The 27,186-nt window shown below is 40.7% G+C and overlaps 1 protein-coding gene across 1 annotated transcript in view; it reads right to left on the minus strand.

Moving 5' to 3' along the window:
• SV2C (synaptic vesicle glycoprotein 2C) overlaps nt 1-27,186 on the minus strand; it is a 160,584-nt gene that overhangs the window by 74,677 nt on the left and 58,721 nt on the right. The window contains exon 3 of the mRNA XM_004678199.2: nt 7,462-7,642. Within this exon, the coding sequence (XP_004678256.1) occupies nt 7,462-7,642 (181 nt within the window). The remainder of the gene's footprint in view (nt 1-7,461; nt 7,643-27,186) is intronic.

Raw genomic sequence — 27,186 nt, forward strand, 5'->3', positions numbered from 1 at the left:
TTCCTACACTGCCACCCATTAACTATTTTTATCCATTCAATCATTCCCTCCTTCATCTACCCTTTCACCCAAACCAGGAACACTGCCAGTTGCTGAGGGTAGTGGCAAAAAGAACGCAAGTTCCTAGCCTCAAGGAGCTCAATTCTAAAGAGTTCCTAATGTTAATTTTTCACAACTACACACTGTGAGACTGGAAAATCTTTTGATTTGTTACTTCTCTCTTGGGATAGATAGTATCTTTGTCAAAGGCCATACTAAGAAATAAAGGGTGATAAAAAGATCAACTTTTATGTTGGAAATGCTTGTAAAAGGCATAGTCTAAGACAGTGCTTTCCAATAGAAATACAATAGGAGCCAAAAATATGATTTCAAATTTTCTAGAAAAGGCATTAAAACAAAGCAGAAAAAATCAAGTGAAATGAATATATTCATAGGTTCTTTAAAACCAATATATCTAAAATACTATCATTTAACATACAATCAATCAACAGGAAACTTATACATAAGCTATTTTGTATACTTTAAAATTTTATTTTATATATATTTTTACATCTTTTTTCATGTTTGCAATGCTTTCTCATCTTGGTTATATTTTACCATGTGAACAGCTCAATGTGGCCAAAGTGTTTGGTAGCTACATGTGACCTGTTGAGTAACACAAATCTATGGAAATTCAGAACCACTGTTTTCAGTTTGGCTTTGTGATTATTTTAGATTAAATATAATTTAGTCTAACTATTAGTTCATTTTCAATCCCGGAAAGGTCTTTCCTTCCTGTTCATCTGGGTCATAAATCTTCCTGAACTGATCTATTCAGAACATTTCTTAGTGAGGCTCTTACCGGGCTTGGTGTCATATGGAATCACTAAAAGCACAGCCTGGTTCTCTGGAGCCAGACTGCTTGGATAAGATGAAGCTATTTACTTTGTGACTTCAAACAGTTACTTAGCCTCTCTGTACCTCAATTTCTCATCTGTAATATAGAATAAAAGTATCTTTCTTATAGGATTTATGGGATCACTATGAGGTTTAAATGAATCAATATTTATAAAGTGCTTTTAACACAGCCTCTCACACAGGGCAAGCAATGCACAGTTGTTAGATAAAGCATTTTTACAGTTATGAAAATTTTAAATAGGTGTGCATTTTCTCAATATGTTAAAGAAGTAAAACATATCTCAAGAAAGATTACTTTGAAGGAAGAAGCTTTTAGCTCAGAAGACTGGGGGTGTATTGAACATTTATAAGTCACTTAATCTACGTGCTCAATGTCTAATATAAAAAAAGACATAATATTTTAGCATACCTAATTATAAAAAATTGTGGGAGTGAATGAGATGCTAAACATAAAAATAGTTGAAGAATTCTATTAAGTGGTGATCATTTCTACAAAGCCAAGGTATTCTGGTTTTTAATGAAGCTAATGGATGCAGACTCCAAATAGCATTGAAGTTAGCATTTGTGAGGCTCCATTTGCAGAGAGAGAAATGACTATTTGTTCACTTATGGTAAACAAACACACTGAGATTTAACCTCTGTTGCCATTATATTTCTCTCCTGACCTTCATGCTTAGCAATGCGTGGTCTTCAATGAGAAGCTCCCAACTCTGACATTGCCAGGCAGCCAAAGCATTATCATTCCCATAATTAACAGTGACTGGAAACAAATAATTTAATTCTGGGACAAATGAAAATGAATCAATGGTGTCAACTCCATTTCCCATCTTTCTAATTTCTGTAACAAAGAAGGAAAGACAAGCATTTGTTCCCTGGTATGAGATTCACTTAGGAAAGTGAGAGATAAACGAGTAATTGGCGATGTCCTGTCCTGAGCAGGAAAATCATTCTTTATACTGGACAAATATTTCAAGTCATGTGAATATGGTAACTGGACATATTTATATTTTTAAAAGATACACTTATATCTCGGTGTGGAGTTACAAGAAAAAATATCTATCTAGAGAGAGTGAGACCATAAACCCAGACAGATCCAAGGCCAGTCTCCTTTCTACACAGAAAAGTAATATAACAGTTTTGCTAATGGCACATTAGCAATGAAATAAGAACAACTGGAAACCTGTGAGATTTGCAATAAAAACAACATGGTACCTTAACCTTCGAATTAGAAAGTACAGTTTGCTTATTCAGAGAGTTGCTAGTTAAAAAGGATTTAGTTGCATCATAAATTCTAGTTTTGTGATTCCTGGTTTCATCACCAAACTTTAATCTGCAAAACAAGGGTCTGAACTGTAACCCAGATATCTCTTTTGTTGTGAATTTCCAAGTGTGTGCCCTCTGATGGAGGGCACTACACCCATGTGGAGATTCTGCCAGTTGCGGTGTCTATTCCAATTACGCTTTCCAGAACTGGGTGATAACCACAAAGGGATTCACTCTCTTTCATTTTAGGGTCCTGTGTCTGTCAGTTGGCTCATGCCTGAAATTGAGTGAGGGGTTATGACCGTTTTTATGATTCAGATTCTACTTTTGTTCATTGGCCCTAGAACTCGTCCCCTCCATGGTTCATTAAGAATTCAGTAACCTTCCTTTTACTTTTAGAAACACCCTGATTGTTCGATAACTGCTTTGATTGCAGCTCTTTACAGTAACCATGCCCTCCTGGCCTGGGTCTATTAAACTGTAAAGAGCAATCCAGTTGGCTCCTCAATCCTACCATCTTGGAATTTATGTGCTGGTGGAAGAGAGAGGTTAACACATAAAAAGCAAATATTTCCAGGCTTGGGTAAGTGGTACCTAGGGACAAAACAGGGTTCAGTGGTGTGTCCCTGGGGCTGGCAGCAGTAGGACAGGCCTCACATCCTGAGTTCAAAGGGCCCTGGGAGAAGAGCGCCTTTAATGCTGAGAGGACTGAAACCTTATTTCCATGTCCATCTAGTTTTCCTCCATTTAAAAACCAGAGCAGCTACACGGAGAGAGATGCCTTGCTAAGTAGATATTAACAAGATCTCTTACTTAGGTTCTCCAGGAAGAGAGTCTTAATTCTTTGGCTTGTGTTTTAGGAATGAGAGGTTAAATACAAAAGGACCACGTGAAGTCTCTATCCGTTTATGTACCGAGTTCATAGGGCTTGAGAGTGGAAGGATTTAAACATTACATGCCTTTAAAAACAGCCTTTATATGGAAACTGGCCTTGCAATTCAGTCATTGTGAGTCTCCCAGGCCTCTTGACATTACCTCTCTTTGGAAACTAATTTTTAGCAGGTGGAGAAAGGGAGTGCTGTCTGTCTTCCCTCTACAACCGGACTGGAAGTATCTTGAGGCCAAGGGCTATCCTAGGCCCCTATATTAAATGGTCCAGAATGGTTTTGGGGGTAGAGCTGGTGCTACAATGTTTTTTGAACTGAACTGTAACGGAATTGTAGAAAACTGACACCTGGCTGACAGCAGGTCTCAGAGATGAGTTCCTATGATCCAGAGGTTCAGAGACAGGTATCCAGAGGAACTTCAGGGATGCTGAGGGAAACCCTGTGTCATTGAGGTAGCATGCTATGTGTAGGTAAGGTGGCTAATTACTCAACTAGAAAGAAAGAGCACTTTCTTCATCTTCCTTAATAGAACATTCTTCATTTTCATTAACGGTTTAATATTTGCATCATCTAGCTGCTGCTGGGTTCCATGAAACTCTGGACGTTGGACACCTGGGCCCAGGTGAGTAAGTTCATAAGGCTTCCCCTCAGCCCTTCCTCAGTCTAGGGAACCTTCATCCATCCAGAAGGCAGGAATTCTCAGTTCCTCTCATGCTTTTCTCCCAAATCTTTTGGCCATGATTAGCCATTTTGTTTCCCTCATGGGTGAGACTTGAGATTTAAAAACAAAAACCAGGCCTTTCTCCCTCTCCCTGGGCTATCACTCTGAGGCAGTGGGCGCATTACTGCTTAGCTGAGTGAATGGACTGAAAAGCAGAGAGAGAACAGGAAATACTAAACTATGGGCAGAGTGTTTCTAAGCATTATCCCACAGTTCCTCTTATGCTACATGAGTGTTTCTAAGCATTACCCCACAGTTCCTCCTCTGCTACATATGACTTTAATACAAATCTTGCTTGATTCTCACACTCCAAGGTAGGATGGTAAAGTTTTATAATGTCCCTTTTACAAAAAAACAACTCATACTGGAGAGCCTCAATGACTTTCCCCAGGCCCCACAGGGACTTCTGTACTCTCAGAGCTCTGGTGTCAACTTAGCAAAGGCAAAGTACATTAGCTTCTGGCATCATAATTTAGAGAGCCTCGCTGAGTTAGCAATACACAGTTTGTGCTTTGCCAGGCCAATTATGTTATTTGGAATTCAGTAGCCCTGAGATGCTGGCAGAAAAGTGATGTGTCTATGTCAGGAAAGAGGATGATATCATGAATGTACCCAAACAACCTGCTTCTGTACTGCCCTTGAATTAGCTTTTGAACAACCCCATCATTTGTAGTATTAGGTAGTACAGTTTCTTTTTTAAAGTTGTATCATTTTAAATTGAGGTAACAATGGTTTACAACACTGCACCTCTTCAAATGTATGTTACCACACTACATGCACCACAAACAACCAACAACCAACAACACTTCCAACCAACAACCACTGTCGCTTCCTCTCCAATTTGCTCCCCACTCTCCAGCCTCCTTTTCTGGTAACTTCAATGCTTCAGTCAGATTTCCAGGGTTTACTTTGGTTTAATTTTGTCTGTTTCTTTGTTTTGTTTCTATATATTTCATATATGAATGAAATCATCTGGTATTTGTCTTTCTTTTCCTATTGTAACTAGTACTGCAATATGAATGTAGGGGTAGAATTGCTGGGTGATATGGAAGATCAATTTTTAATTCTTGGAGAATGTTCCATACAGTTTTCTATAGGGCTGGACCAATCTACACTGCCAATGACAGTGTAGTGTAGGAGGATTCCTTCTTTCCACATACTCACAGCACTTGCTCTGTCTTGTCTTTTTGATACTGGTCTTTCTCATGGCAGTGAGGCGTTATCTCATTATGGTTTTGAGTTGATTTCCCTGGTAATATGTGACAATGAACAGTTTTTCATTTGCCTGCTAGCATCTCTATGTTTCTTTGGAGCAGTGTCTATTCAGCTCCTCTGTCCTTAATGGTATTTACTCTGGAGTCAATTGAGTTGACCATGTCAAAACCCAAATTAGTGGTTAAAAGTACCATAATTTGCTCACAGTCAGGTACTTTTAAGTCTGTGGATATTTCTGAAGCTTCCTAAGGAAGCCTTAAAATGGAGAGAACTGGAAAGTTCAGAAGACTTTTCACATTTTTCCATACAGACTAGTGTTACTATAAAGGTAATAGAAAGGAGATAAACAGAATAGAATAGAAAGGTAAGAGAAAGACCAAGGAACACTTGGCCTTTCCTGGTGGAAAAAATGTTTTATCCCATGGATCCACTCACTGAGAAAATCCTTTAACAAATAGTCCCAAAAACTTAAAAATGTTTGGGTGTCTCAATTCACTCAGCAGCAAAGAGACCCAATGGTCGATGGTAAAGGACTATCGTATCTTGGTGGTGGGTGTGGTGTAGTGACATACATCTAAAAGGTGTGAACCTATTCCACTACATTGTACACAGTATTGGAAATTATTGCAATCTCAGTTAAAGATAAATACCTCTCTAAGTCGGCAATATATATAGCCAATATTATACAGATCTATGATCACCAAGTGTCCCTTCTGCTGAGGAAAACTGGCACTTTCTCCATTATTACAAAGCAAGTTAATGAAAACAATCATTTTTCTCCCCAAGGACCAATATTTTTACACATTCAAAAACTCTCCAAATATCTATTTTTGTATTAAGGAATGCTCCAACATGTGTGTAACTTAGTCATATATTTTGCAAAATATTCACTATGTGCAGAAAATACACAACTCTAAGAAGTTAAAAAAAAGTCAGAAATATCCATAGATCATCCATCAGTCTCATTATGTGCACAAATCTTAAGGATAAAAAATATATAAAAACTTAAAAATGTTTTGAATGGATTAATCAAAGTAACCATTGGTTTGCAGAGGGAAATACTCTATTTTTGGAGCAACCACTTATATAGTTGTTAGGCAGTACTAGAAAATTACTATCCGTTGGCATGTGAATTCGACCTAGGCAACTGAGGCTCCTTGCCCACTCCCCTGTCTTTGGAAAGTGTATTCTGCTTGCCTTCCCTAATCCCACAAACTACTCCCAGGACACAGCCTTGAGATAGAATTGTATTGAGACCATCTGGATGGTGTACATAGAAACATTAAAGACTTGGTGGACAGATGTGGAAAACTCTCTTATTATGCAGTCATCTAAGACAAAGCCTTGTAAGTATGTTTCCTTGTTCATTAAAACAGTCACCTACCAATATAGACTGCTAGGCCTTTTTCTGAAGGTCAATTATAGATTATATCCAGGAAGTTCCTAGGGGAGTTACAACCCAACAACAGTCTTTTCCTCTAATGCTTTATATTCCCATTCACCTTAGTTCTAATTTTAAAGCACTATTATTTGTAATTAAGAAAGACATGTTACAGTTTTCTGATCTTCTCTCATCAAAACTGTTTTGCTGTGTGGACACCATGCCACAACTGATAAGCTTTTCAAATTTATAACTGGGTACTATCTACTTCTTATTTATTATTTTATTTTGTGTTTTTAAAAATATTATTACTACATGTTCATTTTGTGTTAGGTACCCTCAGAATGTCTCTAATGAAAGTAAAATTCTCAAGCATGAATCAGAAATTTAATATTTCTATGTTTTTTTTTTCCACATGAAAGCACTTTCTCACACTTCCCTAATTGAGCCATTGGGTTTTTCTAAGTTTGTGGATTCACACAAATAAATTCCTGAAGCTTTTTAAAGAAAATGACCACCACTGGCTATACTATGTCATTACTTTTCGCTAATAGAAAAAACTTCTGTAAATTCAACAAAAGAGAGGAATTTATAAGATGAATCCTTTATATCATAAGAAGCAGACTTCTTACCTGGTTAAACATGCTGTTAACACAGATCAATAGAGCATTTACTTGAAACACTTTTATCCTGGATTTAAGAGCACGTTTCAATGGTTCAAACTTTTAATTAGTTCATAATGGGGTAGGGCCAGAGCTATTTCTTGCTTAAATTAAATTTTCAGAAGAAAAATACATTTATGAATGTCCTCTGCAAAAGAACAGTGTTCCATTTAAAACAGCACCCATTTCCTAGAAGCAAAACATTAAAGCAATCAGCTATGAGATTACAGAAGTGTACCTTTCCTTTCCAGATCTAAAGGTTAACAAATTACATTTCTAAGAATCAGCATTAGGGCTTCTAAGGCTGACATGAAGATGGAAAAAGATATGTACTATGGGGTGATTTCTTGGTGTTGAGGTCCTCTAATGTGAAAAACATGTACAATTATGGAGAATAAACACATTAGTTTAAAATAGGGAGAAGGAAAATCTTACCCGAATCCAGAAAGTAAGCGACAGAAGAGAAAGAAGCCATAACCTTGGACAAATGAAGAAAGGAAGGCAAAGAATCCGTTGACAGACATACAAATCAGAAGAGACTGTTTCCTTCCCACTTTGTCTGCCAGTCCTCCCCAGAAGAACGCCCCCACCATCATCCCGAGGTACACTATGCTGCCTGCAACACACAGAAAACAAAGAAACACGTCAGAAAGGGGAGGCAAATGCCGCATGGAACAGCAAATGAACAAGGGACAAAATACATTCCAGCATTTTGCATAGGAACAATGTCCTTATAATAGGTCCTTCAGGATGCACAAATCAGCTTTCAACTTGAAGAATAAATCCTAAGTGCCACCTTTGGTAGTCAGAACCCAAGGCAAGGGCAAAGGCTGTTCTCCCAGCCTCCTGGAGATGGGTACAGGAGCGGATGTGAGGAGTCTCCACACAGAACAATCCTGGAAGCCAACTCACAGTCATGTCACCTGTGGTCTGAGTTCCCCACCTACACCATAGCCACGGGCAGCCAAGGGGATCCTCCAGCCTGCTTCAAATCCCTGCCCACAGCAGATGACCTGCATCCAGGTCAATCAAAGACTTCCATGTATTCTTTCTCTCTAGTCCCTTTTGAAAGCCTTGGTTCTTCCTTTAGAGTTAGGGAAGAGGGGTCAAAGATTATAAGAATTAATCTTCAAGTAATCTTAAACTCTGCTCATTAGAGAAAGAAAACCTTTTCTTGGAGTCAGGATCTGAAGGAGCCTAAGGAGAAAGGAAATAGCCATTAGTAAAGTAGGAAATGTTAAACCTGTCATGGTTGGTTTCCGTACGGGAAACAAATGGACATTCAGAGTAAGTAGGTGTTCCTGTTGATGTAGGGACAGGTCACTCTGAGTGTACACAAATCTTCTGATTCACTTGTTTCTTCCAAAAAACAAAACCAAAAAAACACCCAGATGGAAGCTCTTATCTAGACTGTTTTTCAGGGTGAAATCATATTTGGTATGGTAAGAGTTACCTCAGAATGGATTAAAAAAGTGTGTGCAATGTCTAGAGGAAATGGCATGATTAGTAAATGAAAGTCTGCTACATCTGGGTATAGCATTAAAATACGTGCTGCTTTGGTTGGTTCCTGCCTTCTCTCTTGTTGCACTAAAGCACCATTTAAACAGACCCTTTCCAAAGCACTTTTAAGATACTCACCAGCAAAAAAACAAAAAACAAAAACACACTTGCCTATGTATTGCTTTAGGTTAATTTGGCAAATATCTTATTTGAACACTTACCCTAAATTTGCTTAACACACAGTTAATAGACCGATATAAGACCCAGGAGAAGACTTGGCAAACTATGGTGACTCCCACATCCTGACTCGCAGGTTCTGCTGCCTGCAGACAGCCTGGCGCAGACAGCTATAGTGAGTGGTGAGAATAGGAACAGTTGTACAGTAGAACAAAGCAAAAGTTGTTTTTATTTAAACGGAAGTACTGCAACATGGCAGGATATCATTCTTGCCTAGGTGTGGAAGGGTTTTTTTTTTCTATACAATGAACCAACCATACAGAGAACATCTTTCCTCATAAAGAGATTACTTATAGCATAACACCCAATGCATGTCTAGACAACAATTTAGAGAACATATTAGCATAGGCCCAGGGACACCAAAAGCAGGCACATCCGCCAGGGGGAGTGCATGACAGCATATCTTGTATTTATTGCCTAAGAGGCTCAGGTTTGTCATTCATGCCTCTCAGAAGAATAACCAGCAGCTAAAATTCATATGAAATCAGTGTCTTTAGAAAGTGAGTTTCCATAGACAGACTGGCTTGTGGCTGCTGTGATCTAAAGACTTGGGAGTCTTCCTCAGAGCTCCAGCCAGAGGAACCAAAAAAAAAAGTGGTAACACACACTTGCTAAACATTGAACTGGCTCTAAGTGTTTGTATAATTTAATGTATTTCATCCTCACAACAGCCCTCTGAAGGCAATACTATAGAGTTCCAGCTCATTGGTGAGGAAGGAAAATACAGAGGAGTTAATGACTTGACCACAGAATTAAGTTGAGATTTTGGTCCCCATCCACAGACCGTTCCTTCTTATGGCACTTGAGTCCTGGCTGCCGCTGAGAAGATGCCCCTGTTTGTCCACGCTCCTGTGTGGCAGGACCATCTAGAATAGAAAGTCGTACCTCAAGTGTCTGAGGAGTCTCCTTCCTGCATGCCACTTTCACAGAGTGAGTTAAATCCAGGTTAGCACAAATGATGGACAGGAGCGAAGGGAAATACTGCTTTGCTCCTCCCAAGAACATGGCAAAAGGTCCCCCACTCACTCCCACACACTCCAACTGAGCACATCCCCTGGGTGGAGGGAGAGAATCACTGCTGACAAGAGCTTGGCTGTACCAGAGGAAAAGTGGATAGCCAATCCAAACAAAAACAAAAAAACCAGGCTCCCACACACAGCCGCAAAAGAGGACGGCCTGGCTTTGCTGGACAGGAGGGACAGTGCTCCCATTGGGGTGGGCTCCGTGCCTGTCACTCTCCTTCTGCAGCCTCTGTCTTGCTCCCTTCCTAAGCTCTGCGCTTTGTGAAGCGATGATTCCTGCGCTATGAGGACCTCTGTCTGGGATGCCCTTGGCCACCAACAGTGGTATAAGGACACAGTCCCACACGGGGAGCTTTTAGAAGCTCAGAAGTAGTCCAGTTGAAGGAGGTGCTTGCCCTGGCCTTCTGCTACTGACTTCTATGGAAAAGCCTCTGCGACTGGACCTGCAGAAAGTCCTTTGTTATTAGCACCTGCACTGGGAGCCTCTTGAAAATACCATTTATTAGGGGCTTCAATATATAAAAGAGTGAAATTAAAAGGGCCATCCTTCAATTCCCCCCAGGCACCTCTATTAATACATAATAAGGCCTCACTTCATCAACAGGCTTTTGGATACTGTGATTTTTAAGTGATACAAAGTCTAATGAAAGCCGTCTCAAATAAGGTCATTTTGTTCAATACCAGAGGGTCTTGTTTTTCTCATCTACATTATAATGAAGTGATGTTGATAACATGATATTTGAGGACCTGCCATACATATTGTGTGTGTGTGTGTATATATATATATATATATATATATTATATATATATATGCCATACATATTGATTGTGTATATATACACACACACATCTATATTGTATATATGTATGTGTGTATATACATATACATACATACATACACACACACATACAAACTATGCCTTCCTATGTAAAAAGGTACACAAATGAAAAAAAGTCTCCTTTTCCCATGGTATTGTGGTCAAGTGTTTGAAGATTTTAATTGAGCTGGGCTTTCAGAAGGTTGACCCTGACGGAAGAAATAAATAAATGCTAACAGACTCACTTTTCTCCTACCTCAGGCCCTTTCAGGCTTGCCCAGTTGTCAGGTTTCGGATGACTGTGAGCGGCCTTCTGCATGACCTCCCCATTAAGGTATTTTCTAACATGAGTACTGAGTCCTTTTATTTAATCATAACCTCATTTCCCCTGATAAATATCACATTTCCATTTCTGCCTATTTGCTAAGCTGCTTTTGATTCTTCTTGACAATTTCTAAAGGGAGACCAACCATCCTTCCCCCCCACCAAATCATTTTAATCACATTCAAACTAAACAGAACAATTTTAAGAAATGGTAAACACTGTTGTTCTAATAGTAAATCTTAGAGCATAGATTTTTATTTTTATTAGTTTTGAAAATTTTTTTCTTCCATCATTGTGGTCCCCATAGCTCTCCTAGCAACATTCCACTCATGAACTACCACCACATTCCTCTCTCCCCTGCTAGCCACCCCCACCCCTCGCCCCTTGCTTTGCTGTATGCCTCAGATCTATGGTCAGCTTACTAGCTTTGACTTTTTCTTGACATTTTTTTGGTTTCTCTATAGTCCACATATAAGTGAGATCATCTGGTACTTATCATTTTCCTTCTCATTAATTTCTCTAGTCAATAGGTTTTTAAAAATTGTTTTAAGAACTTCATTTATCCATGACTAATGTATTACTCTATAATTCACTATACCATTTATTTACAAATTGATTTTCAGTGAAAAAGCTGGTGGTATTCTGTATTTAATGATAAATAATCTTCATGAGGCAAGGATTACATTTGCCTTTTACATAAGGGAATTTCTTAGGTTGAAACAAAATTTTAAGTCAAAGTAAAATACATCTTAAAGCATAACAATGACAGTGCTGAAAAAAGTTGTCGAGAAGAGTAGCAAAATGTGATCTGTTTTCACAGGATTAAGAAACAATGCTTTGTTACCTAAATTATGCTTAATTTTTTGTTTAGATATTATTCCTTTTATAAAAGACATGTCCATTTATTCTCGCAAAAGTAGGATTTTCTCCTACAAACTCGCGTTATACCTACAGAGATAGCCCACTTAACCAACTTTGTCTTTAAAGCTTGATGAGTCAGTAAATCCTCCACAAAGACACTGATGACTACTTCCTTGACCTTTTCCCCTGAATTTATGCATTTTGTTTCTGCTTCCAGCAATAGCATTTAGCCTTAAATTTTTTTTAAAGATTTATTTATTTATGCATACAGAGGTAAGAGTCAGAGTGTAGGGACAGTGAGCAGATTCACCAGAGACAGAGTGGAGAGCAGAACAGGTAGATCGACAAAGTACACTGCTGAGGGGAGCAGCAGGAAGGTCACGAGAGGTCTGCCGCACCATGTGGGTCATGACCAGGATGGGAATCGAGCTCACACTGAAGAGGCTGGGGCTCCCTTGCAGTGCTGCATCCTAGCCTGTTTCTCCACCAGGGAGGGCCCTTAGCCTTAATCTTTTTATACCCAACCTATATATGTCAGTTTGCTTATTACTAATTATGTATTTAATTAAGCATCAATTGCATAAATAATGAAACACGAGTGTGACAGGAATAGGAAATATGCATATGAGTTTTGGGAATATGAAAACTAACTCAAGAAAACTTGGGGGAGAAAAGTTGCAGAAAAAGTTTGTTGTTATTAAATAAATATAAATGCAACCCTAAAAGAAAAAAATCATAGTGATGAAAGATTCTGTGATTAGACTGAGGCATGTAGATTGAGGCATGGGTATATCATGGTTTTCACTCCACCTTAAAGAAATTAAAATTGAGGGCCTCCCTGGTTGCCTAAAGGTTAAGTTTCAGTGCTTTACCACCGCTACCACCTACTACTCTGAAGGCCCACTGCCATGGTCTGAGCTTGATCCAGGGAGCTGACCCATGTGGCACAGCAGACCTCTCCTTTTTCCCCTGCTGCTCCCCTCAGCAGTGTACTTCAGTAGATCCACCTGTTCTGCTCCCTGCTCTGTCTCTGGTGAATCCTCTTACCTCCCACTCTAGCCTACATCCTAGTTCTTCCACACAAAAGTAAAAAAAAAAAAAAAATTTAAAGAAAGTAAAATAGAAAATCAAAGCTACATAATGACTGTGGTGATATAGGAAAGACCAGGCCAGAACATGCCTACACAATGAAGTCTTTGTTCCTGTATTCAAAGAATACATGCTATATGTTAAAGCATGGTGGCAAATTGCATTCCTATATTTTGCAAATTTTCCAGCTTTTACCAGCTTCTCCATTAGTTGACCAATTACTATTCTGGATTTAATTAGCCAGAGGGATTTCTACCAAACCTCAAATCAGGTTTGCATGAAGCACTGGAATAGTTACTGATTACTCACTGTTTACCTTATTACCAAAGGTAACACTGAAAATGGCATTTCCCACAGTTAATGACAGCACTCACAACCTCCCTCTGCCCTACTTCCTCAAAGATGCCTTTCCTTTTCATTGCTTATTGGAAAACTCCCTGGAGTGAGAGTCAAGCTACCTAACATGATCTCTCTGACACCAGTTGTAAGATTTCAGCCAGTCTCTCACGTCAAGTGCTGGGGTTGGGCTCTCACGTCAAGTGCTGGGGTTGGTCAGCCCTGCAAAGCTGCCAGTCTTTCCCTTCTGTGGGGAGGAGACCACTGTCCCTTGAGAACTCTTAAATATCCTCCCCACTCACCCCCTAATGTGGACGCTCTCGCAGTTGCTGCCCCATGGACACTGCTGCTATAACCCCAAGTGGTTGGCTCATGAGTATGGTCTTCCCTTAACCAGAGACTCCAGTGACTACTTCCCTTCCCTTTCTGCTGCACCTGCACCACTCACCCACCCAAAGCCAAGGAAGTGCCATCTATGATTTGCTAATTCTCTTTATTATTGAATTCTGTGATTGAACTGAATGAAAACATGAAACTCAGGTTCAGTACCTGTTCTATTGGGTTTTACTGAATGTGCTGAGAAGCAGACACATTGCTAAAACAAGAGGGGTTGGGGTAGGAAAAGAAGTATGACTGTTTTTAACGACTGCAACACCCTTTATCTTCATCTTCACTCCAGTACAGGCAGGAAATCACTAAGCGCAAGACTCTTAAAACAGGTGGCCTCAATTTGAATCCTTGCTCTTCCATTTTAACTGTTTAAACCTGAGTAAATGACTCAATTTCTTTATGCCTCAACTTCCCCTTATAAACAGCGGGGGCGCTGATAATCCTCTCTACTTCGAAGGGTGTTTTAGGGTCTAGATGGAGTAAAGTATAGCACTATGTGAAATATAATTAATATTACTACCGGTGGGAGGCACAGAAAGAAAAAGAGGGAAATGGTGATGGGAAAGAGCAGGAAGAAAAGGAGTCCCGGAATGGTGTAGAAAGTGATGTGATAGCTGTTGATTTCCTTCAGCTCAAATTCTGTAAGGAAACTACCTGATAATAGTGTTAGGAGCTCAAAGACTTATAGTTTTACAACTTGAAACTATTTAAATACACCATTAGTAGACTTTTCCTAAAACCAACTTCACTTTTTCCAATGACTATTTTTAGTAGCCACAAATAAAAGTCATTGCATGTTCAAATGCATCTGCTGACTTTCACAAAATCAATGTAAAGAAAGTAATAATATCAAGGGTATATGTCCTATTGGAAAAAAGAAATCCTTTCTAATTTGCATTGGAGAACATTTGCAACAGAAGTCAACTCACCTTCAGCAGAAAGAACTGTAAATATCAGATGCTCCTCCAGAACAGCTCTGACTTTTACATTTGGAAAGTCTGACATTTAAGTCTGTTGGTCCAGGCAGTGCCTCATACCTGCTTGTATGTGCAGGTAATGCCGAGTGAAGCAACATTGCTACTTGTTGCCTAAGTTCACCAGAGCACTAAACAACATAATGAGGCATCTTCACTGAAATCAGTGAGAGTTCAAATATGGAAGCCCATGAATTCACTTTCCTGGCTGGTGCACACAGCATGCTCACTGGACAGGGGACAAGGAATTAAAATATTTTTTGCACAGATGGTTCTACAGGCCTCCTAGCGGGCAATTACAGCCCGTTTGGCATTCCAAGCAGTAAGAAGGTGTAGGAATCACAAGCACCGCCGAAAGTCACTTTGTGGCCCCCGTGGCTATTACATGTTACCCGCCAGCAGGGCTCGTCTCGTCTTTGCACCCCCTTACCTGGGGTAAGAGGGAGCAGTATCATCAACTGAACTGTCTCTCAATACACTCGTCACTGAGCCAACCCATGAAGCAGGTCGTTGTTATTGCTCCTGCTTTTAGTCCTGAGTTCAGCTCCTCCCAGCTCATGGTTGAGCTTCTGCTAAAAGCCAGGAGGCATCTTGCAAGGTAAGGAGAGAGGGCAGGGGAACGCGGAGCAGTGCGGAGAGATCCACCGACGTGGAGTGGATGTGCTCCTTCCGCTCAAGCTGATCACAGCCTAGTGTGCTGGTTTTGGAGTGGGGTCATCTGGGAGCTTTTTCTTGGGGAGCGGGGGCAGATCACACCCTAGTGTTCTGGTTCTAAACAGGGTTCTGCAACAAAAACTATACTTTGGTGAGTATCATGATGATGCATATCTGAAACCTCTGTGTTATAAATCAATGCTACTGCAGTAAGAATTAAAAAATAAAACAACAAACTCCCCAAAGGATTCTAATATGAAGCTGGGACTTTGAACCTTTGGTTTCCTGGGAAATTAAAAAACACACAAAATATTAATTACTACAAAATGAAACACATGCTATAATTAAGGAGGGTACCGAATGCTTAAGGGCAGGGGGGAAGGAAGGAGAGATTTAATTAATTCTAGGAAATTCTGAAAAGCTTTCCCATGGAACATAAGCACCATGACTTTGCTGAGTTTTGAACAATGAATACGATTTCTCTAAGTAAAAGGCGAAAGGTCCAAGGGAAGGAACAGATGATGTCCAAAGGTCTGGATGCGCCTCAGAGCACAGCACACTGGTGGAAGGGATGTGCGGTAGGAACAGAAGGCTGAGCTCTTGCGCAGGGCCAACAGCGGCATCTAAGGCTGGATGACAATGGTGAGCTGGTGTCACCCAAGGAGCTGGGAAACTAACAGACTAGACATCATCCATACTTGAAAATATCATACCAGCAACCATGAAACCATGAAGGATGGGGGAGGGGGGTGGGGACAGGGAGGGGAAGGGAGGGCTGGTCAGTGGAACTGTAATCTGAGGTGTCAGCAGCACAACATTCTCTCTCAGCACCTGCTCTCCGCCTGCACAATCCTAAAAATGAGTACTTCCTTTAATTCTGTGTGGGGCTACCTCCTTCTCCAAATGCTTGTCTCATCCATGGAGGAAGGCCAGCTCAAGAAACTGCACTGACAGGTGACTCCAGTAGCTCAGGGGAGAAAGGCTGGCACCTGACTGAGGCCAGGCAGCGGCATGGGGAAGCACAAGGCTGGAGGTGTTTGTTTTGTGGAGTCAGAATCCACAGTTGTTATAAACTGTGGGGGAAGCAAGGACGAGCTGAAGCTGACACTGGGGATTCTGATTTGGGATAGGTCTGAATAAAATTATGAGGGTGTATAAGGGGAAGACAGGCCTGACAGGGCAATTATCTTGAACCAGTGAGGAAGATGTTCACATTAGTAACCCTTCTTACACTGCATGTGAAAAGGCAGAATAGGGCATGCAGTCCAAATGATGCATGCAGATCAATAAAGTAATAAATAATAAAGCTGATAATCAGAGAATGTTTTATAAAGGAGGGTGGGCATGGGTTTATTCTCAAAAAAAAAAAAAAGGAGACTTGAGTTAATATTCACGAAGGATGGCACTTCTGTTTGCTCTTAGACATGCATAACAGTGCTCTGAGGAGGATGGTAGGTGGGAGTGAGCTTGGGAATATTGGGGGTTAGGAGAGGGAGGAGCCTGGGTTGATTGTGGAGAAGCACCATTAGGCTACTTGAGTAAGAGAAATATCTTTAAACATCAAGCCAAAAATTTTTAAGTCAATTACGTGGACAATGGGAAGTCACTTAGGGGTTCCTAAGTGGGGAACGAATGCAATCAAAGCCCTACTGTGAAAAGGCCAGAACACTTTAGAGCAGACTGGCATTTTTTTTCTCTGTAAAGGGCCAGGGAGTAAATAGTCTAGACTTTCAGGCTACAGGGATTCTTGTTGCAAAGACTCAACTCTGCAGTTGCAGAATGAAAAAAAGCCTGAGAGAATTATGTTAACAAAGTTGGACGAAAAACAGGGAGAGGATCGATTTGGCCTCCAGACTGCAGCTCCCGCTTATGGAAGAATTTGCCTGTAGCCATGCTGAAGGCAGGCATGTGAGTCATCTAAAGAATAGGAGAGTAGACTTCTGTGAGAGGCTCCTAAAGCTTAACAAGGCTGGGGTGACAAAGGGCAGGAACATCCTTGGTGGTGGCAGCAGGCAGAGCAGCAATGAGACTTGTGAGATATGGGATCTCTCTGCAAAAGAAAAGAGAAGACAGAAACCCAAGGGGCAGTCCTTGACATATCGCCACATAAAAGAAGACAAAGGCAGAGATGTGAAGGGTGGACGAGTTGGGGGGGCTCGTGTGGAAGCAGCTTGTGTGAGGTTGGGGAGCACTGAGCCACTCAGGGTGGGGAGCACTGAGCCCTGTAGTGCTCAGACAGCCCACAGTGCAGACAGCCCACAGTGCAGGATGGCCACAGGTGGCCCCAGGACCAAAGGACAAGCTGCCTGCTTATGTCTTCTTAGTGTAGACATCCAGAGAGGAACCTGAGGTGCCTGTCAATTTTGCAAGTTCTGCAAGTTCTTTCTAAGAAGAGTTCTGGGAGGCAACATCTGGGAAAGAGAAGTCTAGCTTGATGAAGCGGTCTCCTTGTAAATACCTCAAAGTCGGGGAGGCCCACTCCCACCACAACTGGATCACCCCCAGATTGTAGTCTCGCAGCACAGTCTAGGAAGTGTCGGGGTTTACAACAGGTGGCCCTGAGTGTCCAGAGCACCCAGAAACTGTGCCCGAAGTACACATATTCCCAACAGTTTTAAAGCAAAAGGGTTCTCTTATTATCACTTTCTGAACTTTGCTGTTGGTATGACAAGGCAGTTAAAATATTTTCTGGTGTTTTCGTTTTTTAATTGTAAGGTGGTGTTCACTGTACAGTGATTAGCTAGGAACCCTGAATCACCAGCTGTACACATCTATAGTTTGTATAAAGGAAAAAATGACAATATGAACATTTGATGCTTTTGCTTGAGGATGCCACCTGGTAGAAGACAGTTTTGGAGGGGTCAGGGATGAGCAACTGTGGGGCTGGATCTGTGGGCCCTGCAGTGGTCATCCATTTAGGTCAGGGTGTCTTGATTTTGTATGTAGTGATACACCATTCTGCTGCCGTTCTCAGCTGTGAAAAGAGAAGTCAGTGGGCAAAGGGAGAGCTTGGATTTTTTAAGTTCAGTCCAGTTTTTCTATATTGGTTGTTTTATGTTTTGTTTTTAAATGAACTGTAGACTCTTCAGGTTAGACTGTGTCACTGTCAGAGAAGCCACAGCATCAGTGAAAGTTCAAGAACCTTCTGTGTACTACATGCCATGGACAATACTGTTACTCATTTATTATTTTTTGGTGTATTTAGACCACTGGCTTGTTTTTGAAGTCAAATAAATAGTATCCCAGTTTACAAAATGTGGGTAAGGAGTTAAGAAGAGAGTCCAGACAGAGCACAGCAAAGCCCATCAACACCCCCAGAGCAGGGGACTTGGCGAGACTTCTGGGCTTGCCTTGAGAGACGTGGATGGTGACCAGTGGTCTTTGCAAGGCCAACATCAGCCCTTTTGGTGAGAGCAGAGAACAGGACACTAAAACAGAGTGGGCAGTGAGGCTGAGGTATCATGAATGGCAGTTCAAAGAAACAGAGGGGGACAAGACTGAGGGACTGAAGGAAAAACAGGAACAAATGTACCAGCACAGGAGGGCAGTGAAAATAAGAGAAAAACATCCAGCATATTATCTTGGGCATGAACACATCCTGAAGCCACATCCACACCATAACAGAGCACAGCAAGAGCTTCTACTCCTCAAAGTGTGGGCTATTTATGAAGAACAGTGCTACCATGTGTCTTGTTTCCAGGAAATGCACAAAAACAGACTTGTGAGAAATTTATTTGTCGCCTCAAGTTCAAGCATAACTGCAACGAATAAAAAGTCTCTTTTCTATCAGCACAGTGAACGAATAAAACATAAAAATCTAAATGGAATTGGTATTTTAGAGGCTCAGATCAAGGAAATAATCTTTGAGCTCTGTCTATATCATGCCTATTGACATTTTAAGCAACAGAAAGGTCTGAAGGGGAAGGGCTCCTGCAGCTTAACTTAGGCCATTTGCACATATCCGGGATATGACTGCATTGCGGGAAAACTGGTCCAAAATGGACTCAAAGGTCACACCGTACTTGACTGGAAAATGATTATACCTGTCCTCCAAAACCCCTCTTCTGGAAAATTATGTATATGCTTCTCTCTCTCTCTTTTTTACATTTAGGTGGCAGGTACCACAGCAAAAGCCAGACAAGATTAAAACAGATTCTGGTAACTGTCTCCAAAAAGAAAATTCAGTAGTCCATTTCTGATGTTCCATCATGACCTTCTGTTTCCCCAAACAGGCAGACAGCTAGGTACCTGCCAGAACAATGAGTCAGGAGCTACGAGGATCAGCCCTGGACTAATGGATGTTGGTTGTCATCCATTACTGCTGGAGAAGCTGAGGTGAATTCAGGGCAGAACTTCTTGACACGTGAGATTTATTTTGTCATTAGCTATGAAACATGATGCAAGGGCTCCTCAGTCCCAAACTGTCAGAGGCAGAAACAGGTATTTCAGGGAAGGTCACCCAAATATTCAGGTGTTGACTCACAGTATTAAGGCTGCTATTTAGTGACTGATTATCTTTTATTATGATTATAAATGATTTTTGTTAAGCATGAGCAGTTAGCCACCTGCTTCTCAGATTAAGAAGGAAAAGATGTAATTGTTTTGAGAGTAAGGAAAAGATAGGAATTTGAATAAATTATTTTATTATGGCTCAAGTCCAAAATAAAGCAAAAGAATACCTCTAAAATGCCAGTTCCTTTTTGATTTTATGCTTTATTTGTTCACTGTGCTGATACAAGAGACTTCTCTGTAAAAAATTCTTTTTATTGCTTGCAGTTATGCTTGAACTTGAGGCAGCTAGAAAATCCTCAGAAGCCTGGTTTTTTTTAGGCATTTTTTTTCTCTCTTAACATCAAAATCAAGGCATGTTAACATTCAAGCTTCCAAAGATATAAACCAATGGTACATCAATCAAAATAAAAAAAAAATCAAGCTACTCCCCTCAAATCAGGTCACCCAAAAAACTGCTGATGTCCCTTAAACACACCATAGTCATTCTTATCTCTGAAGCTTATCCAGTTAATCTTACCCAGAACATCATTATCTTGCCTTTCATTCAAATTCAGTATCTTAGCTTTTATTTCCACATTGCATATGAGGACACCCCAAATTACAATAGCTTTCATGGGTAATATCTGTATATTCTCACCCATAATCTGACTTGAATTATTTCTCAGTATTTCACTCCACCAATCATATTTTTAGCATCACTGAACCCTTCCATGTTAGATCTGACTTCCTCTCTGCAGTTTAGCAATTTCAGCTGTCAACTGATATCTCAACATTCACTATAAATTTAGTGTCCATTTTTTCTTTTTATTAAAACTATTGATGTGCACACATGTAAATATACAGACAGATGTCCACCCTTTACTTTAAAGGATAAGTTCTCTATGTAATTGAGTTATACCGAACTTGGGCCTTTGAGTCAAATAGAGTCATGATCAGATTTCTTTCTGTTTTATAGCAAGCAATGTGAAATGACTACTTTAGGAACCTACTTGTTGCTGGCAAACTCTAACCTCTAGGGGGAGCCAAAGACTTCCCTCTCATTTCACTCAGCACTGAAGCAGACTCAGATTCTGTAAAGGATAAAATGGAAACTTTGGAGAACTGAAAACAAGGCTAGGGCAGTTGTGGTGATGAAATGAGCTTTTATTTGGAGTCTCGCTCCTCCCTCCCCTCCCCATACTCCTTTTCCTTTGTCTCTCTTTCTCCCTGCTGCTTCTCTTAAGAACTGTGAGGTGTCTGAGATTTAAACTTACTTGAAAGGTAAGTCTCAGGGATGATGGTAGAAGACGAGAGATTCCAACCTGAGACCAGGGATTTTGACACAGCAAAAGTAATCGCTGGGCTATCACATTTGAATTCTCCAAGAAGGAACGGAGCAGACAGCTGTACAAACTGCCAGTGGCCTTGGTGTTGTTAGATGCTTAGGAGAAGCCCAGCTCCTCAGGGCAGGAGTCTGCTCTGAGTTCAGAAACATATTTTAAGCTAGTGGCCAGGGTGCAGAGGTCAACAGCAGGGGTTGACAAACTGTTTTTGTACAGTCCATGAGCTAAGAATGTTTTCTTTTCTTTTCTTCTTCTTCTTCTTCTTTTTTTTTTTTTTTTTTTTTTTACATATTTAAAGGGTTACCACAAAGAAAATGTGGCAAAGCCCACAGTTGAACAGTTTAAAGTCCTTCATAGAAAAGGTTTATTGAGCCCTGATTTATAGGATCCTCTGTGGTTGGGATGCTGCAGGAGAAAGGGTGGCAGTATGGCAAATGGGGTTCAGGATGGTCTTCTCTCTCTCTCTCTCTCTCTTTCCATCAAACCCACAAACTTCTTTGCTCTTTCTCTCTCTCTCTTCATCAAACCCACAAATGGGAGGCGTACTGGAACAGTGCATTATGATATTATCTTGCTCTTTCATTGTTACTTCCCATTCTGAAAATAACAATAGTCAGGAAGATCGTATAAAATGGGGTTGAAGCAATGGCTGACTGTCACATCAGCATTTTTGTAGGCAAGAGGTTTATGACCATCATCCTTCTGTGCAGTTGATCCAATCCTCCAAAAGACATCTTTGACTCTCTTTTGGGAAATCATTTTTTTTTTCCCCACTGACCACAATATCCTTCAACAAAATGACTCCACTATTCTACCAGCACAGTTTGTATATCCAGTCACATTACTTGCTGCTTAGCAAGTTGAATCACCTAGTGCTGCCTTTCAAATTCCAGCGCTATTGTTTCTGGGTCTGGTTTCCTAGCAGCATCAGCAGCATCTGGTAGCTTTGTTCATTGGTTCAACATTAAACCAGAATTTCATCAACAAACCAGTTAAGAAAATAATTATCTCCAACCTTCCATTGACACAAGATTTATCCAGACCTCTGCTAATCTGGGACAGGTTTGATGGAGCTGATGGGTCCCCTATTGCCATGAAGGCAGTCAGTTTCATTCTCCCTTCTTTGAGCCAGCAGTTCTCTTAGCTTTACAAAAAAAAAAAAAAAAAAAAAATTCTAATTTACAAGTCTGAGAAAAAATCCACCTACTTAAGCCTCTGTAATACCTCTAATTCCCAATTTTTCATCACCCTATCAAGAAGGCTACTCTAAATATTACATCATGTCCAGATGCTAAATAGACTGTACTAGTCCCAGAGATCTGAGCCAATCTTGTCACACCGGTAAATTGGAAATGACAGCCATCATATTGCCACAGTGATTCTGGGAATTGGAGTGCTTCTAAATGGAATCACTAACCCAATCTCACCTACCATCCAATGCTCTTAGATTAATTCACTTTGAGCAGAACTCTCCTTCCAAGGGTCTGAGGGGACAATTGTTCTTTCTTCTACTTTGTGCAATAAAGTGTATTGTAAGCTTTTATTTTGTTATTTTTTTTTCATGTCCAGGGAGTAGGACTGTCTGACACAGGAAGCCAGCTAAGCAGGCAATACTTCAAATATCAGTTTGTTGATGCACAGTAAGAAATCATGGAAGGCTGGTACAGTATTTATCCCAGTTACATGAGTACCAAATGAGTACCTGAAGATTAATGTGACACCAAAAGAATTAACTAAGCTATGATGTCCAAAGAGCAGCTTTAGAGAGCACCAAAGGAGTGTAGTAGGGGATTTTGTGTTCAGCATTAAACCTGTCACTGCAAGATCATTTCAGCACTACTAACACTCCCACTGCTATAGAATTTCAGAAAAGAGAAATTGTTTTAAAAGAAAATCTCTGAACGTTATAATGCACATTTATCAGAAGAAGATAGGAGAGGTGAGGGCCGACAAGGAAGAGAAGATACATCATCTTTGAGCATCACAAAATCAGAAGGAAAGCAGCAAGAAAGTGAGATGGAGAAAGAGATGCAGGGTGGAGCGGATCCGCCACCTCACTGAGTCGACCTGTTGACTGAGCTCCACGGCATCTGTTCGAAGAACACTGCCCTTTGCGACAACACCTCTAAGTGAGATTAGGAATTTAAGGAAGATGTTTCACTTAATTACCTTCTGTGGGTCACACATGAACATTTAAAAAAATTTATAGAATCTACTTGTTGTTCGCTTACCCGCTTTGTTTTCACTCAACATGACTGAAGGTGGTAAAGACATTTTATCCATTACTGTCTGACCTGGGTCCAAGGTAAGGATGGGACCCAGGGCAAGTGGTGCTGACAGCTACTGCAGCAGGACAAGCTGGGGGAGAGTCCACTACAGCAGTGAGCATTTTAGAGGGTCACAAGATACAGCACCCTGGAGGTCGGGAACCCTGCAAGGGACAGCCAGAACCCTGCAGCAAGGGTCAGTGTGGATGGCAGGCTGGAGATACTGGGCCTGTGCATTTTGTGTCTACCTAGAAGAGGTCCATGGTTTACACAGCAGCTCAAGGGGCCCAGGGAGATTCAGGCACTTACCCATTTATGCAGGACACTAAGAGACATTTACCACTATGCCCAGGATTTACAAAGATTGCCTTTCATTGCAAGGACAAAAGTAAACAGAAGCTATGTAACAGGCATACACAGCCTAGGGTGGGGTCTAGATACCATGAGTGTGGTTCCATGGGATCTGTCTCAAACATAGAAGCAGTTTTCTCTGCCCTACACACTGAGTTCCTGCCTTTCCTGTCTCACTTTTAGACCAAAAAGTAGTGCTTCTTCTAGGTTGAGATTAAAATGACAGCACATACATATACGTACATACATATACATATACATACATACATATACATATATATATATTTATATACCTCAGTTGATAAAAAATTCTGAACCTGAGAAATTTCTGGATCTGAGAGCCCTTTAGCACCAGCCATTCAGCAGAGCTGAACTGCATGGCTTCTGACACTTACGAGCCATGTGACCTCGCACAAACCTTTGGGCATCCGTTTCATCATTTTAAAAATAAGGGTGATGACAGTACCTCATTTATAGGTTATTATAAAGCAAGAACAAGTTAAATTTGGTAAAGTGCTTATGTGGTGTTTCTATGTATTTGCCACTGGATTTCCCCATTTGTAAAAACAAGCTAATACTATCTACCTCCAACTCACAAAAATAATCTGAACTAAGGCAACTTAGATCTTCCCCCTTCATGCCAATCAGTCACTTCAAGGCAACCAAGACACAAGACCTAGGAGGATGCAGAGTTAGAGAGGACATGACCCTTTGCATCTACTCACTCATTTCACAGATGAAAAACTTAAAGCCAAAGCTTACAATGGCCCTGGAGTTTTTTGGCAACAGAGCAGCATTAGAATTCAAGGAAGTAAACATGCCAGTGTCTGAGATGCAGGTTCATGTGATAATATCTGGTGTTATTATCACTATTATTTCTTGTTAGTCCAGTCTGTCTTCCTTTCCAGAAAAATGATCAAATGTGAAAATGGATTGAGCTTATCAGGTCACTCTATATTATGTAGAGGTTGGCTAAGGGCAAGGTAAGATCAGGATGCAAAATTCATTAAAATAAAATTAATGTGACTTGATTTCTTTCAGCATTCTCATTATTCTGCCTCATGTACACAATAGAGGGGAGGCCTCCTGGGTAACAGACTCTACACACAAGCATCATTCTTTTGGCAAAGAGCCCTGTAAACTGGAAAACATGACCTTGAACATTAAATTTTGTTCAAAATGGGAAAGAATTCTGCCCTACATACTGAGTTTGAAACAATGAGGTTCACACATACCTTAATAGGACTCTGCTGTCAATCGAGGTAATACAACTAATTTCCATTCAACTAGATGGAGAGAGCATATTTAGGGTGGGATACACTTGCTATATCCCCACTGCAAGGTGAGGGGAAAACAACAATGAAATCTATTCTTAGCAGCATTTAATAGGCGCTGCTTTCTGTGGCTTGACCCCAATTGTAGGACTTACAAGATTTACTTACCATAGTATCAAATGATGATTTCCACAAGGTACCTTTTATTTTAATCTGTGCAAGTCCTTTATTCCTTCTGTTATTTTATAATCAAATCTTGGCTAAACGAAAAATGTGTAATTGCTCAAAGAGGGTTTCGTAGTTCCCAATTGCAACCTTGGAACTGAAAAAATGCTCAATTTTTACTTCTTCCCACTTCCCCGCCATTATAAGGCTTTGCCACCTCTGAGCCAAATTCCCTCTGGTTCCACACTGCAGGAGTGGGGTCTGCTGTGTAGTATTAAGTGCTGGGTCAACTGATTGGAATTCCTATACTTGGAAAATGTTAAAATTTTTACCCCTGGGGACATTCACATCTCTACCCTTTCTCTGCATTTCTCTTCTGGGCATGATCTTAATGCACAATGCTGTGGGCAGACTCCGTATCCAGAGGCTGAGGAGGAATGTGGGCTGCAGGCCCTGTGGTTACCAGGGACAGGTGGGAAAGAAATCAACTATTTATTATCACCTCTCCTGCTGATCGTTCTTTCTGGCTTCCCCTACCCCTAGACTGAGATTATTCTTGGCTCTTCTCCACTGTGACTCCTTTGCTCCCAGATGGCAGCATGGCTTCATGCCTCTCCCTCTGGACCTTTCTTACACCAGGCTGCCCTCTGCCATGCCCCCTCCCTCCAGCCTCACCTCAATTGCTCCCAATTCCCGAAACTACTCAACCACTGGCTTGAACTTTCTGACTTTGGTTTTAACCTAAGAAAAACAAAGAGCCTCACCTCACCCCACCCAGTTCACCATACACTATTCATGCTACTCAACACTAAATAGGAGTAAGTGATGAATGCACTCAGCCACTGATGGATGTGAAGGGCATTATGCTGAGTGGGGGAAAAAATGCTCATTTCAAAAGACTACATATAGACTACATATTTCCATAACATTCTCAAATGAGAAAGTTATTGAGATGGGATAGAGCAGCAGTGGCCAGGATTTGGGGTTGGGGAGACGGTGTGACTATGAAAGGGTAACATGAGGGAGTTTCTCTGTAGTGATGGGACAGTTCCAGGCTCCAACTGTGCGGTGACATCATACAAATCTACATATGTGATACAATTTCTTAGACCTATCATCACTCCCAAAAGAGTAGTAATGAAACCGAAATAAGGTCTAATCATATCAGTAATTGCATCCTATTAATGTCTACATCCTGGTTTGATAATAAACTAAGGTTTGCAAGATATTCTCACTGGGGTAAGCGGGGTGAAAGGGAAACAAACTTTTGCACTATTTTTGCAATTTATGCAGGGCTTCCATGATTAAGTATACAAACACATGTGTGTGTCTATACCTCTGCAATAATAAGGGTCTGAGTTACAGCCCTAGCAGCATTATTGTCCTGAATAAAGGACAAATGACAAGCAGAGGGCCAAAGCCATGACTCATTTGCATGGCATTCTTAGTCAAAATATCATTTGGAAGTCTATGTCACGCTGGAGAAACCTTGGCTTAAAAAACAACAAAACAGGGTAAGTCATGTGATTTAATCTGTGCTGTGTCAGCTGGCAGAACACTTGGGTGTCCCTTCACTCAAATCTGGCTATTTTTTCTTTAGGTACTTGTTTTCCTATTAGGTAAGATGGATTCTTTTGTGCAAATTATACATTTCTGGCTGCCATGAATAGAAATCCCTCACATGTGTGACTGTTATGTGTCACTCTCCAGACAAGAAACAGGGTAATTTTCCTTAACCATTCACGAGTTCCTGAAAGGTATCACAGAATACAGTAAGATAAGCCTTGATGCTTTTTAGTTAGATTAGCATAAAGAAAATATGGCATCTTTAAAATTGATTTCACATGACGTTAGTGCTTTGGGGCTTTAAGAATGAAATGGTTGGCTCTTTTTACTTTGATTTGGTAACTGAGTTAAGGCTTAGACAATCCCCATCTTTGCTGAGATAAAGGCAAATATGTAAGAACACTTTTCAAGTGTCAGAAGAGAGTAGAATAAAGTACAATGGCGTGTTTGTTGATTATGAAGACTGCAGGCAGGGTGTGTGCCACTGACAGTGTCTTC

This window comes from Condylura cristata, unplaced genomic scaffold (assembly GCF_000260355.1).
Source record: "Condylura cristata isolate star-nosed mole 26May11 unplaced genomic scaffold, ConCri1.0 scaffold00007, whole genome shotgun sequence".
In the NCBI taxonomy this organism is placed as follows: domain Eukaryota; kingdom Metazoa; phylum Chordata; class Mammalia; order Eulipotyphla; family Talpidae; genus Condylura; species Condylura cristata.